At 37.2% G+C, this 18,046-nt stretch overlaps 3 protein-coding genes across 3 annotated transcripts; 1 reads left to right on the top strand and 2 right to left on the bottom strand.

Moving 5' to 3' along the window:
* The first annotated feature begins 193 nt into the window (after positions 1-193).
* On the top strand, positions 194-2,387 carry LOC131625920 (E3 ubiquitin-protein ligase PUB24-like). The gene has a single exon (XM_058896755.1). It carries the CDS (start codon positions 1,139-1,141, stop codon positions 2,237-2,239), a length of 1,101 nt encoding a protein of 366 aa, XP_058752738.1. The 5' UTR covers positions 194-1,138; the 3' UTR covers positions 2,240-2,387.
* An 11,431-nt stretch (positions 2,388-13,818) lies between these two features.
* LOC131625939 (uncharacterized) lies at positions 13,819-15,765 on the bottom strand. Its single transcript, XM_058896776.1, has 2 exons — positions 15,062-15,765; positions 13,819-14,521 (listed from the first exon to the last, which is right to left on the bottom strand). Exons 1-2 carry the CDS (start codon positions 15,763-15,765, stop codon positions 13,819-13,821), a joined length of 1,407 nt encoding a protein of 468 aa, XP_058752759.1.
* A 63-nt stretch (positions 15,766-15,828) lies between these two features.
* On the bottom strand, positions 15,829-16,878 carry LOC131625938 (uncharacterized). The gene has a single exon (XM_058896775.1). It carries the CDS (start codon positions 16,876-16,878, stop codon positions 15,829-15,831), a length of 1,050 nt encoding a protein of 349 aa, XP_058752758.1.
* Positions 16,879-18,046: the final 1,168 nt, after the last annotated feature.

The raw sequence follows: 18,046 nt of genomic DNA, 5'->3' as shown, positions 1-18,046 counted from the left end.
TCCATATTTTCTATGTCCAATTTCATTCCAAATCATGAAAGATCCTGTAACAACAGTGACAGGCATAACATACGACAGAGAAAGCATCGAAAAATGGTTGCTCACGGCCAAAATATGTGTGTGTCCTGTAACAAACCAATCACTACCAAGAAGCAAAGAGTTTTTTGTTGAGAATCAAGTGTGAGTGGTGGATAATAGTCCCACATTGGAAATGTGTGTGGTGACTTGAGCATATATAAGTGGGAGAACCCACTCACCTATCACCTTAAGGTTTTAGGTGGAGAAGTGGTGTCTCTCCCACAAAGGTGTGTTGCTCAAAGGAATGTCCAGAATAAACAATGCTCCCGACTCGACCCTCCCCCGATGTTGCGCTAACAATGGTATCATGAGCCTTTGGTTCGAGAAAAAAGGGACCGGCTAAAACTTGTAGTTGAAAGTCAACAGATACATGTAGTTGAAGAGAACCAACGGATACATGTAGTTGAAGTCAACGGATACAAGTATATGTGGAAGAGAAGCTTCCACATGAGGGGGAGCATTGTGTAAGACTCACACTTGAGGGGGAGTGTTGAGAATCAAGTGTGAGTGGTGGATAATAGTCCCACATTGGAAATGTGTGTGGTGACTTGAGCATATATAAGTGGGAGAACCCACTCACCTATCACCTTAAGGTTTTAGGTGGAGAAGTGGTGTCTCTCCCACAAAGGTGTGTTGCTCAAAGGAATGTCCAGAATAAACAATGCTCCCGACTCGACCCTCCCCCGATGTTGCGCTAACAATGGTATCATGAGCCTTTGGTTCAAGAAAAAGGGACCGGCTAAAACTTGTAATTGAAAGTCAACGGATACATGTAGTTGAAGAGAATCAACGGATACATGTAGTTGAAGTCAACAGATACAAGTGTATGTGGAAGAGGAGCTTCCACATGAGGGGGAGCATTGTGTAAGACTCACACTTGAGGGGGAGTGTTGAGAATCAAGTGTGAGTGTGGATAATAGTCCCACATTGGAAATGTGTGTGGTAACTTGAGCATATATAAGTGGGAGAACCCACTCACCTATCACCTTAAGGTTTTAGGTGGAGAAGTGGTGTCTCTCCCACAAAGGTGTGTTGCTCAAAGGAATGTCCAGAATAAACAATGCTCCCGACTCGACCCTCCCCCGATGTTGCGCTAACATTTTTGACTCCAAATCATACACTTCAGAGGCTAATCAAAGCATGGATTTCATCAAATGAAGCCAAAGATGTTGATGAACAAGTTCCACCTCCAAAATATTCTCTCAATAGATTCCATCTTCAGAAGCTTGTTAACAATCTCGAGGTTCCGAGTTGCTTTCGAACCGCAATGGAGAAGATTCATGATCTTGCTAAACAAAGTGAGAGAAATAGAACGTGCATGGTTGAAGTAGGTGTAACCAAGGCTATGGTTATGGTGATTAAGAAGAGTTTCAAAGAAGGTAACATTATTTGTTTAGAAGAAGGTTTGAAAACTATTCGTCTTTTGTGGCACGAAGCGATGGTTAAGAACATGATCAAGCCTTTGGTTGGAGGAAACATGGAGTTCATCAACTCCTTGAGTTGGATTTTGAAAATTTACATTGATAACAACGATGTGAAAATGGTAAATGAAGTAATGCTATTATTAAAATTAACAATTGAGATTGTAGATTCATCTCTTATAGGAAATTTAAACATTGAATTCTTTAGAGAAATTGTGAGAGTACTTCGAAAGCGAGGGTTATTCTCTAAACAAACGATTAAATCTGCGTTACATGTTCTTATAGGCACGTCCTCGTTAGGTAGAAACCGAACGAGGATCATGGAAGCTGGTGGAGTAAGTGAACTTATTGAAATCGAGCTTGAAAACCCGAAGAAGAGCATGACCGAGCTTATATTCAATCTTTTGGCGCATTTGTGTTCGTGCGCGGAAGGAAGAGAACAATTTTTGAGGCATGCGGCGGGTATAGCGATGGTTACTAAAAGGATTTTGAGGGTTTCGGCCGCAACCGATGACCTAGCGATTCAAGTAATTTCAATGATTGCGAAGTATTCATCTTCTAAAGAGACTGTTTTAGAGATGTTGAGGGTTGGAGCGGTTTCAAAGCTTTGCATGGTAATGCAGGCAGATTGTGCTTCTTATTTGAAAGAGAAAGCAAGAGACATACTTAGGTTACACTCCACTACATGGAATAATTCTCCTTGCATACAAGTGTATTTTTTAACTAGGAACCAAAGGTGATCGAACATATATACCTTGCAAAAAGAGTATCTAGCATTTAATTTAATTTGTACACTATTATTTGTTACACTCTTAGAGGATTGGACTTAAAAAAATTCATAAATTCAAATGTTTAATTAGAAGAGGTCCTCATAAAAAATATGTTGTATACAACATCCTTTCCCCCTCATACTTGCAATTCAAGAAATAGTCGCATCGATTTCAACTTCTTAACCCTAAATTTAGTTTATCTTTCTTGTTTTGAGTTTGTTTCAACTACCAACACATATCTTACGTATTCGCAACATCTCCATAAAACTAAAATATTGTGTGCGATCTTAGTGGTGCAACTATAACTCTAAGTTGTGTACTTCCTCAATGCAGGATGAAAAATCTATAATTGATCTTAGTGGTGCAACTATAACTCTAAGTTGTGTACTTCCTCAATGTAGGATGAAAAATCTATAATTCAATTGATGTCACTGATAAACACATGCTAGTTATCGGTTATAGTTGGGAAATAAAAACTTCTGCAATTTGAAAAAGTTGTTTCGTTTCAGTGGTAATCGGTTACAACTGTGTGGTTATTGTTTTCGTTTCAGTGGTAACCGGTTACACATACGAAAAATTGTTTTTTTTTGTTGTTTAGTGAGTTGTTTTAGGTCACAATCATTTTGTAACACTTGTATAAATACCTTGGAGACATCTCATTTCATGTTAATGCTAATTTTGATTCTCACCCTCAATTACTCTCCCTCACTCTAATTCTCTCTTCTCTCTCATTTCTCTCTTTCTCCACAAACTCTATTGATTTACCAATTGAGTGATTGCATAACATTTGACATCAAGAACCTTGGTTCTGATCCATAATCTGTTGTGCAAACATATGAATACTATCTCTAATGACAGAGTCTCCACAAATCTACCAACCCTTGATGCGAAGAATTACGACAAATGGTGCAAGCAAATGAAGATGGTGTTTCACTACCAAGATGTACTTGGAGTAATCAAGAATATGGTGAATCCTCTTGTCGAAGGTGCAAATGATGCACAAAAGGCTGCATACAAGGAAGAAAAGAAGAACGATTATACAAAATGCTATTCTTGATCCATCAATGTGTTGATGGTGACAATTTTGAGAAAGTTGGAGATTGCGAGTTGGCAAAGGAAGCTTGGGAAATCTTGGAAAAAGCATATGCAGGGGATGATAAGGCAAAGGCGGTGAGGTTACAGACGGTAATTTGAATTGACTCAAATGGAGGAAAAAAGAGACAATCAACGATTACATGACGCGACGCGGTTGGTGAACCAAATCAAGTCGTCTGGAAAAACTATTTCTAAGCAGAATATTGTGTCGAAGATCTTGCATTCTTTGACAGTAATATTTGACAACATTATAGTAGAGATTGAAGAGTCGAAAGATCTTCCAACATTGAGCAAAGATGACTGTTATGGTATGTATACATGAGTTTACTATAAAATATATGGATTTCCTGTTTTTTCCTATTCCTCACGAAATATACACAATCATATTAAAATTGATTTAAAAGATAATAATTTGATAAATTAAATTATTAATGAAAAATAACTTAAACGAACCACTATTTTTCAAATTGAATGCATCTCGTAATTCATCTCTCGCTCTTTAACATATAGTATTTGGTTCAATGCCCCGAATTCTTAAAAAAAAAATAGTTCATTCTCTTATATTATGATGACATTGATGATTGAGTCGGAATTTCTCAATAAATTTGATATTTTGCAATATAAACTAAAAGAAAATGAACCGTTGCTTTGAAAATTTTGGGGCATTGAACCATGTTCTATGTGTTAAAGAGCGAGAGATGAATTGTGAAATGCATGCAATTCAAAAAACATTGATTGACCTAAATTTTTTTCAAATATAAATAATTATCATATTATTATTTTATGTGAGATATTGGATCGAACTCTAGAGGGTCGAAGAGTAGCTTTGGGTTCGATAGAGGTTAGCATATCGTCGAAGTATGTTCATATGTTGGTATCGAAGACCTACATACTGTAGTCGAAGTGTGTTCTAGTATGTGGATATCGAAATGTAGGGTTGTTAGTATTTCGAATTGGGCATGTTTGTTATGTCCCATTGGTTAAGTTAACTTGTACCCTAAGTTGACTTGTAATGGGTATTTATGAAAAAGCCCATTAGTTTAGTATGTTAGGTTTATTATAAATAGCATACTAGTCTCTCATCATTGCATACGACAAATCCTTATTTAGGGTGAGAGGGTTATTTTTTATTTTTGAACCACTTGTAATCCTGATTAAAGAGAGAATAAAGAATAACAGTTATAACCAATCCTCATTGTCCTTCTTGCTTTCCTATTGTGTTCCATATTATACTCTGTTCTTGGCATAGTTTTCACAACAAATTGTTGCGGTGAGCGTGGAGAAGATGCGTTCAAGAAAGTATGAGATTGAAAAGTTCACCGGAGTGAAAGATATCGGTCTGTGGTGCTTGAAGATGAAAGCTCTACTGGTTCAGCACGGTAGTTTGGAAGCTTTGAAGGGAACGAAGGTTATGGACGCTGTGTAACGGAAAGAGAAAAGACGGACATGATAGAGAAAACCCACAATGCAATTCTTTTAGCCTCGGTGGTAAGATTATGCGTTAGGTATCAAAGAAGACGGCGACATCAGGGTTATGGGTGAAACTTGAAAGTTTGTACATGACTAATCTGTGGTAAATCGACTCTACTTGAAGCAAACTTTGTATTAATTCAAGATAATTGAAGACAAAGTGTTGGGTGGGAAGTTGGATATATTCAACAAGCTGATTCTTGATCTTGAAAATATTGATGTGAAGATCGATGATGAAGATAAAGAGTTGTTAGTGTTGTGCGCTTTTCCTCGATCAGATGCTCATTTCAAAGAAACTATCTTGTATGGAAGGGAGTCTCTGACTTTTGAAGAAGTTCAATCAGCCCTGTATTCTAAGGACTTGAACAAACAAAAGGAGCAAAAAACTTCGACTGTTGGTGAAAGTTTGGCCGTTAAGGGGAAATTATTTGAAAAGAATAGTAAGTTCGACAAGAAGAAGGGAAAAAGTCAGCAAAAGTCTTACAGTGGCGAAGCATCTTGTATTCAATGCTATCATTGTAAGAATGAGGGTAACACAAAAAAGGTGTGTCCTGAACGCCTAAAAGATCATGGAGGTAAGGATAATGGCAAAGCAGCCATTGTTCAAGATGATTTTGAATCATTTGATGTTCTTGTGGTTTCAAGTAGTGTCTAGAGTAAGGAGTGGATTATGGATTCAGTTTGCGCTTGGCACATGACTGCAAACAAAGACCTGTTCTCAAGTGTTACTAGGAAACAACAAAGCTTGCAAGATTTCCGGTGTTGGATCTGTGAGATTTAAGCTCCATGATGGGTCAATATGCCTGTTAACTGAAAACAGGCATGTTCGTGATTTGAAGAGAAATTTGAGTTCTCTTGGTGAATTCGACAAGAATGGATATGTTTTCCAAGGAGAGAAAAGTATTATAAAAGTCATGAAGGGGTCGAAGGAAGTCTTCAGAGGCATTAAGAAACAAGACTTGTATACCCTTGAAGCTGAAGTTTAAAGTGGTTCGACAAATGTTGCATCTATAAATATTTTGTCGAAGAAGGAAATTTGGCACATGAGATTGGGCCATGTCAGTGAAAGTGGTCTATTCGAATTAGGGGAAAAAAATCTACTTGGTGGAGACAAAGTTGAAAAGCTGAATTTTTGTGAACCCTATGTACTTGGAAAATATGGCAGAGTAAAGTTCAACAAAGGCAAACAAAGAACACATGGATCCCTTAATTACATCCATACTGATCTTTAAGGGCCCATAAGTTATCCATCACATTCAGGAGCGAGGTATTTTCTATCCTTAGTAGATGATTATTCTTGAAACTTATGGGTATTCATCCAGATGACTAAGGATGGAAATTTTGAGAATTTCAAAAGTTAGAAGACTCTGCTCGAAAATCAGACTGGCAGAAAGGTCAAGAGATTGAGAACCGACAATGGCCTTGAGTTTTGCAATGAGGCGTTCGATAGCTTTTGTGATGCCTTTGGTATTGCAAGGCACATAACTACTACAAGTACTCCACAACAAAATAGTTTGGGTGGAAGGTTGAGATGAGTCATCAAGCCACCTCAGAGACTTTGGTATGCAGATCTTATAAGTTATACCTCAATCTCAGTAAGTGAGGTTCTAGACGAAGTACCTAGAGACAATAAGGAAGTTATTAGGAGTCGAAGTAAGACTGAATGGCTGAAGGCCATGAATGATGAGATGAAATCTCTTCATGATAATCACACTTGGAAACTGGTCAAATAACCTTCTGGGGCAAGGTTAGTCAACTGTAAATAAATTTTCAAAGTTAAGGAAGGAATCAAAGGAGTAGCGTCGAAAAGATACAAGGCAAGAGTGATCGCAAATGGTCTTACTCAAAAAGAAGGTGTAGACTTTAATTATGTGTTTTCTCCTGTTGTGAAGCATAGGTCCATTCAAATGTCGCTTGCCATGGTGGTAGAACTTGATCTTGAACTGGAACAAATGGATATGAATAATGTGTTCTTGTTTGGTGATCTAGATTAAACATTCCTGATGAGACAACCTAAAGGGTATGTCGAAAAAGGAAATGAAGATTATGTGTGAAAGCTAAAGAGATTTTTATATGTACTGAAACAATCTCCTCGAAAGTGGAATAAGAGATTCGACAAGTTCATGGCACTCATAAGTTTCATTATAAGTCATCTCGACCACTGTGTTTACTTCCGATTTCAACTTGGTAATTCATTTGTTATTTTGTTGCTTTATGTAGATGATTTTCTCATAGCAAGCAACAATATTGAAGATGTAATGAAGGTGAAGGTTGAACTCAATAAGGAGTTCAATATGGAGGATATGGGAGCAGCATCCAGGATTCTTGGGATTGACATCCGAAGAGATATAAAGTAGTCGAAGTTATGCTTATCTCAAGAGGCATACCTACAGAAGATTCTCGACAAGTTTGGTATGTCGAATTCAAAGCTTGTTGTGACTCCGACAAACCCTCAATTCAAGATGAGTATTGATCAGTGTCCCAGTACTGATGTAAAAAGATCCTATATGAATAGCATCCCATATGCTAATATAGTTGGTTCTTTGATGTATGTTATGGTCTGTACTAGACCCGACATAGCATATGCAGTAAGTCTAGTAAGCATGTACATGGCGAATCCTGGAAAGGCTCACTGGCAAGCATTGAAGTGGATTCTAAGGTACATAAATGGGTCTCTGAACAGAGTCTTAATTTATGGTGGAGCCTTGGGTTAAGATAGTAAAGCAGTAATCGAAGGATATGTTGACTCTGATTATGCAGGTTGTATGGATTCCTGAAAATCTATTTCTGGATATGTTTTCACTATGTTTGGGACAACAATTAGTTGGAAAGCAACACTTCAGAAGTTTGTTGCTTTATCAACCACTGAAGCGGAATATATTGCCCTCGCTGAAGATATGAAAGAAGCATCGTGGCTTGAAGGTTTTGCGAATGAGCTGAAACTTCAAAGTCGAGGTATCACTGTTAAATGTGATAGTCAAAGTGCCATACACCTATTGAAGAACTCAACATATCATGAGCAAACAAAGCATATCGATGTGAGGTTGCATTTTGTCAGAGGAGTAATTAAGCGTGGAGAAGTCTAAGTGCTGAAGGTTTCGACATATCACAATTCTACTGATATGATCACGAAGACATTACAAAGTTGCAAGTTTTTCCACTGTATGCAGTTGATAAAGCTGCATGACGAAAGCTAGTTTGTTATTTGATACTAGAGTTTGTTCTAAGATGGAGATTTTTGAGATATTGGATCGAACTCTAGAGGGTCAAAGGGTAGCTTCGAGTTTGACAAAGGTTAGCATGCCGTTGAAGTATGTTCACATGTTGGTGTCGAAGACCTACATACTGTAGTCTAAGTGTGTTCTAATATGTGGGTGTCGAAATGTTAGGGTTGTTATTATTTCAAGTTGGGCCTGTTTGTGTTGTCCAATTAGTTAAGTTAACTTGTACCCTAAGTTAGCCTGTAACAGGTATTTTGTGAAAAAGCCCATTAGTTTAGTATGTTAGGTTTATTATAAATAGCATTCTAGTCTCTCATCATTGCATATGGAAAATCCTAATTTAGGATGAGAGGGTTATTTGTTATTCTTGTAAAACTTGTAATCTTGATTAAAGAGAAAGTAAACAATAGAAGTTATAACCAATCCTCATTATCCTTCTTGCCTTCTTATTGTGTTCCCTATTATACTCTATTCTTGACATAGTTTTCACAACAAATTGGTGCGATGAGGTGAGCATGGAGAAGATACCTTCAACAAAGTATGAGATTAAAAAGTTCACCGGAGTGAATGATTTTGGTCTTTGGCGCTTGAAGATGAAATCCCTACTGGTTCAACAAGGTAGTTTGGAAGCGTTAAAGGGAGCAAAGGTTATGGACGATGCGCTAACAGAAAGAGAAAAGACTACCATGATAGAGAAAGCCCAAAATGAAATTCTGTTGAGTCTTGGTGATAAGGTTCTTCGACACGTATCAAAGGAGACGAAGACATCAGGGTTATGGGTGAAACTTGAAAGTTTGAACATGACCAAATTGTTGGTAAATCGACTATACCTGAAGCAAGCTTTGTATTCATTTAAGACGATTGAAGATAAAGTGTTGGCTGAGCAGTTGGATATGTTCAAAAAGCTGATTTTTGATCTTGAAAATATTAATGTTAAGATTGATGATGAAGATCAAGAGCTCTTACTGTTGTGCGCTTTGCCTCGATCACATGCTCACTTCAAAGAAACTCTCTTGTATGGAAGGGAGTCCCTGAGCTTTGAAGAAGTTCAATTAGCCCTGTATTCTAAGGACTTGAACGAACGAAAGGAGAAAAAACCTTTGACTATTGGTGAAAGTTTGGCCGTTAAGGGAAAATTCTTGGGAAATGATGGTAAGAAGGAGGGTCACCCAAGAAAGCTGTGTCCTGAATGCCTGAAAGATCATGGAGGTAAGGATAATGGCAACGCAGCCATTGTTTAAGAGGACTTTGAATCATCTGATGTTCTTAAGGTTTCAAGCAGTGACTCAAGTAAGGAGTGATTACGGATTCAGGTTTCACTTGGAACATGACTCCAAACAAAGACTTTTTCGAGGAATTATGTGATCGAGATGGTGGATCTATATTGCTGGGAAACAACAAAGCTAGCAAGATTACAGGTGTTGGATCTGTCAGATTCAAACTCCATGATGACTCAATATGGTTGTTAACTGAAATCATGTATGTTCTTTATTTGAAGAGAAATGTGGGTGAAGGTTGAATATTTGAAGGTAAAATAAATATTTATTCAAATATTTGAAGCAATAATATCGAAGATGTAATGAGGGTGAAGGTTGAACTCAATAAGGAGTTTGATATGAAGGATCTGGGAGCAGCATCTAGGATTCTTGGGATTGACATCTGAAGAGATAGAAAATAGTCGAAGTTATGCTTATCTCAAGAGGCATACCTACGGAAGATTCTCGACAAGTTTGGTATGTCGAATTCAAAGCCTATTGTGACTTCAACAAACCCTTAATTTAATCTGAGTATTGATCAGTGTCCCAGTACTGATGTCGAAAGAGCCTATATGAATAGAATCTCATATGGGAATGTAGTTGGTTCTTTGTTGTATGTTATGATCTGTACTAGACCCGACATAACATATGCAGTAAGTTTTGTAAGCACGTACATAGCGAATCATGGAAAGGATCACAGGCAAGCATTGAATTGGATTCTAAGGTACATAAATGGGTCTTTGAACAGAGTCTTAATTTATGGTGGAGCCTTGGGTGAAGATAGTAAAGCAGTAATCGAAGGATATGTCGACTTTGATTATGCAGGTTGTATGGATTCCTGAAAATCTATTTCAGGATATGTTTTCACTATGTTTGGGACAACAATTAGTTGGAAAGAAACACTTCAAAAGTTTGTTGCCTTATGTCATACCCCAAATTTGACCCACTAAGACTTTTCCCTTCTAATTATTACATCATTTAAAATACGTATGTATTAAAATATATATATATATATATATATGTATATAAGTGTGATCAAGATTATAAAATGCATGTATACTTCAATTCAATATCTTAGGCTTATCATCCATAAGATGTGAGGTCATTAGATTTTATTGATTAAATGAGAGTATGCATTGAGTAAAACTGTGTATTTAATTGGGCTTATTATTCATAAAATATGAGGCCCAATTTCAAAATTCATAATTATTTTTATAACTTGGGTTTTATAAACTTCCTTGGTTTATTTACAATATTTTGGATTTTTGTAATTATTTGTTTAAAAATATAATAATTTACTTGTAAATTATTTATATTTTTAAATAACAAATATTTGATTGCCTTTCATATGCTTTCAATTGGGTTTTTGCTTCAAATAAATAACATAGCACAATTGGTAAGGAATAAGGCTTGCAAGTAAGAAGTCACGGGTTTGAATCCCACAAGTGGCATTTTCACACTTTTTCTCCTATTTTTACTAATTTTCAAAATGGATTGTTGGGCTTTTGAATATGGGTTATTTCCTTTTATGGATTTTAACCTAATTTCTAGCTCTATAAAAAGGGGTCTTAGCAACCCTAAAAGGGACCTTTTTTCACTTCACGTACAATTTACAAAAATTCACACACAATCTTTTTTCCCACGCTTTTAAATTTTTTTACGCTTCTCTTCTCCCTCTGAGGGTTTACCTTAGGGTTGTCTTGAACAACCCTAACCCGCCGTTATCGATTAACTGACAACGGCCGACAAACCCTTTCACCTTTTCAAATACCTCAACTCAAACGTTTTGGCCGATGATTACCTATGAGGCCCCCCTTTACAAAAAAACCTTGTTTTGGCCAATGATGATACTTGAGGCCTCCTCTCTTTTCAAAAATGTTTTTCTTTCGTTTAATACATGTTTTAGCTAATGATTTTATATGCCCTAAAAATGCTTTTTTGGCCAATGATGAATACCTGAGGCATTTCGTATTGAAATTTAATTATTTTTTTGAAAACCCTTTCTCACATTATTTTACTCTTTGTCTTTTGACATTTGGCCATTGTTGTCTCGATCTGACAATGGCCCTATCTTTTTTTTTTTGTCATACATGTCTTTTGGCTTTGGGCCGTTGTTATCTCGATCTCACAATGGCCCCATCTTATTTCATTTTTGCTATACACGGTTTCTGGCCTTTGGTTATTGTTGTCTCGATCTGACAATGACCCTATCAAAACCTTTGAGGATATCTTTTATTGTCAAATACATTCTTTTTACAAACCTTTTTTGGCGATGACTGAAATATCATAGGAGGTCAACCCCTTGATTTTAACCCATTTTTATATATTATATTTATTTATTAGTCAACAGTTGTCAAAACCTTTTTTTTGTAAAACCTAAACCTAAAGACTAAATGGGTCCCCTTGAGTACAAGGGAGGCAAAAGGGTGCCTAACACCTTCCCTTTGCCTAAATTACCTACTGACCCTAATCTCTTATTTTTTTAAGGGTTTCTCACTTGTCCAAATAAAGTAGGTGGCAACTCGTTTGAACGTAAATTTTTAAGCAGGTTGCTACACCTTATCAACCACTGAAGAGGAATATATCGCCCTCACTGAAGCTGTGAAAGGAGCATTGTGGCTTGATGGTTTTGCGAAGGAGCTGAAACTTCAAAGTTGAGGTATCACTGTTAAATGTGATAGTCAAAGTGCCATACACCTGTCTAAGAACTTAGCATATCATAAGTGAACCAAGCACATTGATGTGAGGTTGCATTTCGTTAGAGGATTAATCGAGTGTGGAGAAGTCCAAGTGCTAAAGGTTTCGACAAATCATAATGTTGCAAGTTTTTCCACTATATGCAGTTGATAAAGCTGCATGACGAAAGCTAGTTTGTTCTTTGATACTAGAGTTTGTTCCAAGGTGGAGATTTGTGAGATATTGGATCGAACTCTAGAGGGTCGAAGATTAGCTTTGGGTTCGACATAGGTTAGTATGTCGTCGAAGTATGTTCACATGTTGGTGTTGAAGATATACATACTGTAGTCGAAGTGTGTTCTAGTATGTGGGTATCTAAATGCTAGGGTTGTTAGTATTTTGAATTGGGCATGTTTCTTATGTCCAATTGGTTAAGTTAACTTGTACCCTAAGCTGGCTTGTAACGTGTATTTGTGAAAAAGCGCATTAATTTAGTATGTTAGTTTATTATAAATAGCATACTAGTCTCTCATCATTGCATACGGAAAATCCTAATTTAGGGTGAGAGGGTTATTTTTTATTCTTGTAACACTTGTAATCTTGATTAAAGAGAAAGTAAAGAGTAGCAGTTATAACCAATCCTCATTGTCCTTCTTGCTTTCCTATTGTGTTCCCTATTATACTCTGTTCTTGGCATAGTTTTCACAATATTTTCTAAATCAATTTAACTGAATGCATGTTCAATGAAGGGTTAGTGAAACAAGCAATCTACATACACTATAATAAACTTTGAGGGATCTTCTGTCAATCTACATAAGTAATTAATGCTGTAAGATTCACAAAAATAAAACATTGCTAAGTCGCAAGAAGGTTTTTTCTAGTGACTTAGCAATGTTTTGTTGTTGTTTCGAGAAACATTTGTCAACAACAACAACAACAAAACAACAACACACAACAACTAAAACAACATTTATCAACAAAACAACAACAACATACAAACTTGGGTTAGTTTTTGAACCACATCCATAATATGTGCTTTTTAAAGTTAATTTGTCTCATTCACCTTTCCTACAAGTCAAAAAGCACCATGCTAAATGTAAAGAGATTTGGAAACATAAACTCTTGAATCAGATTTGAAAATATAAAACGCTTTCAAAAAATATCTTGTCAAATATAAACCCTCAGTAACACAAAATAGAATGAATAGTTCGAAGAATGGCGTACCTTAAAAGTACCTTGAGAAATATAGAATAAAAATAAACAAAAAGAAAGAAAAATAAATAGTTTTTTTAAGCTGAAATAGAGCATTATAATATCAAGCAAATTTTATGAAAAAATAAAATAAAAATATTCAATTTTTTTTGGACCAAATTAATAAGAAAGAGTCTGATGAGAACCATTAATACTTTTATGTTTTTTTTAATTATTTTACCACAAATTTCTTAGTCATATATTACATTCTATTTTTTTCATAAGCAAGGAATATATATATATATATATATATATATATATATATATATATATATATATATATATATATATATATATATATATATATATAGGAGAACTAGGGGTTCTCAAACCCGAATACAATGGTCAACGGGAAAACCCGACAAAAAGGAAAATTACAAACCAATTACTCTTACGAAAGGAATAACAAAGGGTCCTTACAAAAATCGTAAAATTTGTAATTAGTAACGGTAATATTCCCGCAAAAAGACCATCTCCACACCGTGAATTTAATGTTCCAAACGATGTTGTTGACGCTCCAACCATCGTTCCGGAAATACGCACCATTTCTAGATAACCAAAGACACCAAGTAACCTCCAACTAAACCACACCCAATTTACATCTCTTGACTTTCTTGAGTTTAAATAAGGAGTGCCACTCCATAAAACTTGGTAATAAACACTCATCCTCCACCCTATTTCCCATACCAACCCAAGAAGCTATATCATTCCAAATCCTTTTAACCACCCCACAAACAAAAAAAGTATGCCTACACTTTTCTAAATCAACACCACAAAAGGAACAAGCAATATTATCTAAAGGAAGGGAGATACCTCTAAGCAACAACAAATCCTTTGTAGGTAATCTATTGAGAAAAAGTCTCCATCCGAAAGCTTTGATTTTGAAAGGCACCTCCAATTTCCACAAAAGGCCAAAAGCTTCGTCACTTTTGTTAGGAGGACCGAAAGGAGTGAGTCGCTTCAAAAGAAATGAGTAACAAGACGCCACCGAAAAGTCCGTCTCCTCATTGTAGAACCACTCCACCCCATCCCTCCCCTCATTCCGCCCTTCCGACCCGTCCACGAAATTTCTCAACTCCCCCACATCAACCGAATGGTTATTCCCCTCCAAACCAAAATCACCCCATATCCACCCTCCATTACCCCATCCGCCCATCGCCGCCACGGAAATATGCTTCAACTTAGAAACCTCAAAGTGACTCGAAAATAGGACTTTCAAGGGAGTTCCTCCTAACCACTTAGCGTGCCAAAAAGGGGTGTTGAAACCATTATTGACGGAGAACCTACTACAATCAACAATCGGGTCACAAAAAGAATTATAAGAAATTTTCATGAGGTCTCTCCATCAAAAAGAACAACGAGGAGGTGACAACCCCTTATCCCCACTCAACATCATATGAGACAAATCACCAGAACGGGCTTTCAAAATACTATGCCAAAGAGAATCGGTGCCTTGAAGAATCTTCCATCTCCATTTGTTAAGAAGTGCCACATTAAACAAAGCAATATTTTTGACACCCAAACCCCCCCTTTCAAAAGGAAGATTGACATCCCTCCATTTAACCCAATGAATTTTCCTTTTGTTCTCCACTCCCCCCATAGAAAATTGCTTTGAATGGAAGTAATCTTTTTAACCACTTTCGGAGGCATTTTGTAAAAAGACATAGTGAAGATAGATAAAGAACTAAGCACGGATTTTAGAAGAGTAATTTTACCTCCCAAATTGAGAAAGCGATTAGTCCACCCCTCCAAGCGGTTCTTCAACTTCACCACGAGGGGATTCCAAGTAGATTCCTTCTTTGGATTAAAGCCAATGGGAATACCGAGGAAGAAAAAAATTACTATCTTCCAACTTGCAAGAAAGAACATGAGAAGCCGCTTCCAAGAAATGAGCATTAGAATTAATCCCAATGAGTTTGCTTTTTTGGAAATTAATTCCAAGGCCCGAAACAACTTCAAAAGCACGAAGAACCACCTTAATCGCCCAAATTTGCTTCCAACTACCTTCGCCCACAAGAAGGGTGTCATCCGCGAATTGGAGAATATCAACCCCACAAGATCTCTTAATCTCAAACCTTTGAAAATCTCCAACTTCAATAGATTTTTTAACCAAGCCCGCTAATCCTTCGGCCACCAATACAAAAATAAAAGGAGAGAGAGGATCTCCTTGTCTCAAACCCCTAGAAACGGTAAACTCCTTAGTCGGACTACCATTTACAAGAATCGACATGTTACTATTAAACACCAATAACTCCATCCACTTCAACCACCTATGGCCAAAATCCATCCTTTGCATCATGTACCTTAGGAAATTCCAACTTACTTTATCATATGCTTTCTCAAAGTCAACTTTAAAAGGAATGCATTTACTACCTTCTTTTCTAGCATAGTCGACCACCTCGTTAGCCACCAAAACTCCATCTAGCAATTGTCTACCGGGAACAAACGCACTTTGACAATTTGAAATGATCGATAACAACACCTTTTTAAGTCTCCCCGCCAAAAGCTTTGTGACCACTTTATACATGCAACCAACCAAACAAATGGGACGATATTCGGCCAAAGACACCGGATTTGGTTTCTTTGGGATCTAAGTCAAAAAAGAAGAGGTGATTGCCTTCGAAATAGCGTTTCCTTCATAGAAATACTCAAAATACTCAAAAGAATAGCCATCCGGACCCAGGCTCTTATCTCCACCACACTCCCACACCGCCTCTTTGATTTCGGCCTCTAAGAAAGGCTTCTCAAGATCCGCCGCTTCCAAATCGTTGATAGAATTAAACGAAATACCATCCAAAACCGGCCTAGTCTCCTCCGTTTCTAAAAATTTGTGCTCAAAAAAATTAAATACCGCCTCTTTAACATCTTCAACCGACTCCGCCAACCCATCCGGGGTAATAATGGGACCTAAATGATTTATCCTTCTCCTTTGTTTCATCATCTTATGAAAAAAACCGCTATAAGAATATCCTTCCCTAATCCACTTCACTCTAGATTTTTGAAGAAGCATATTCTCTTTTAGCCTCAAATTCCTCCAAAAATTAGCACTAGATTCCTTCCTAAAAGCAAGATTAGCATCAAAATAAGCATCGTTAAAAGAAGCTAACCTTTCATCGGCAATATTCAAGTCCCGGACTCCATCTTCCATATCCAACTCTATCTTCCCAAAAACCTCTTTGTTCCACCTTCTTAGTTTATCTTTTAATAATCGGAGTTTTTCCTTTAGAATGAAATCGCCTCTTCCTCCCACCACCAAACTTTTCCATTCTTTCTCCACAAAAGGAAGAAAAGAATCAAGAGAGAACCACTCATTGTTGAATCTAAAGGGCTTTGGTCCCCAATCCAATTTATCCTTCATAATCCAAACCGGGCAATGATCTGAGATGTCTCTATCACCAATTAATTGACCAACCACACCCCAATTAGAAACGATGCTACTAGAAAAAAGAAAGTGGTCTAGACGACTCATGGATTTTCCGTCACCGCTAAACCAAGAAATTTTTTTACCTTTGCACGGAACATCCACCAAAGAACTTTCATCAATGAATTCCGAAAAAAGTTCCATTTCACAATGATTCGGCACCACCATCCTCCCCTTCCTTTCTCTAGAATGTTTGATAGCGTTAAAGTCCCCTCCCATAATCCACTAACCGTCGTTGAAGGTATTTTGCAACTCTAAAAGCTTCTTCCACAACTCTTTATTTTTGCTCATAAGACAAGAAGAATAAATGTTGACAATGTAGTAAATACTATTCTTCCACTCCACCTTCGTGCCCAAGTACCCATCACCTTTAAAACTACTCACAACCTCCACATTATTTTTATCCCATAATGTGATCAAGCCTCCCGACCTACCCAAAGAGTTTGAAAATGAAAATCCAATCTCCGGAGAGTTCCAAAAACTTTTAGCCCAACCATCCTCCATATTAGTAATCTTTGTTTCTTGTATCAAAAACATGTGCGCCTTAGATTTCTTGATAATAGCACTAATTCTCTTCCTCTTAAGAGAATTAACCCCCCTCTTATATTAAAAGAGCCAATGATCATGAGACTTCTTTAGAAAGCACCTCCCGTCCTTCCCCATTCTCACTATCTCTGTCTATTATGTTGCGCTTCAAACAAATTTTTTTTCCACACCCCTCCACATCAACCACACCCAACGCCGCTATAGCATCCCACAAGTTCCCAACGAAATCATTTTTCAAATATTTCCATTGGTGTCCATTACTTGTAACAATATCGGATTCCTCAATATGATCACCATAAAAAACAGAACATTGAGACCCTTCAAATCTCCCCGAACCTTCATTGAAATTCACCAATAAAGTACCTCTATGTTCCCCACTATGAAGACCGTTCTGGCTCAAAATCTTGCTACTGTTTTTAGACTTTCCTTGTTTCTTACCTCCACTGCAACGTAACAAATTACCTCCACCCTTCCCACCACTACCCCACCCATTTACAGACCTCTTTCTAATCTTCTTCGGGCACCATTTTTTGATCACAACAGGTTTAGAATCTGCAAAAGAACAATTGACAGCTGACAATAAAGGATCCGAAACCGCCTCAGCCACATGCCCAGAACTGATCATCGCGTCTGCCGACAAAGGAGGTTCTGTCCGGAACTGAGAAATAGCCTCGTCAAAACTTCCCACTTCAGAATTATTCCCAACTACTTGACCGGATTGAAAGACTGGTACTGAAGATGAAACCTGAAAATTATCGGCCCCTCCTGCTCCGCCTCTCGACGAGACTCCTATATCAATATCTACCTGACCCCTGGACGAAACGCCGACACCTTGGCTCAA

This window comes from Vicia villosa, unplaced genomic scaffold, assembly GCF_029867415.1.
Source record: "Vicia villosa cultivar HV-30 ecotype Madison, WI unplaced genomic scaffold, Vvil1.0 ctg.000251F_1_1, whole genome shotgun sequence".
Taxonomy (NCBI): domain Eukaryota; kingdom Viridiplantae; phylum Streptophyta; class Magnoliopsida; order Fabales; family Fabaceae; genus Vicia; species Vicia villosa.
Note: the sequence above shows the minus strand (reverse complement) of the source record. Positions and strands in the feature narration are given on the sequence as shown.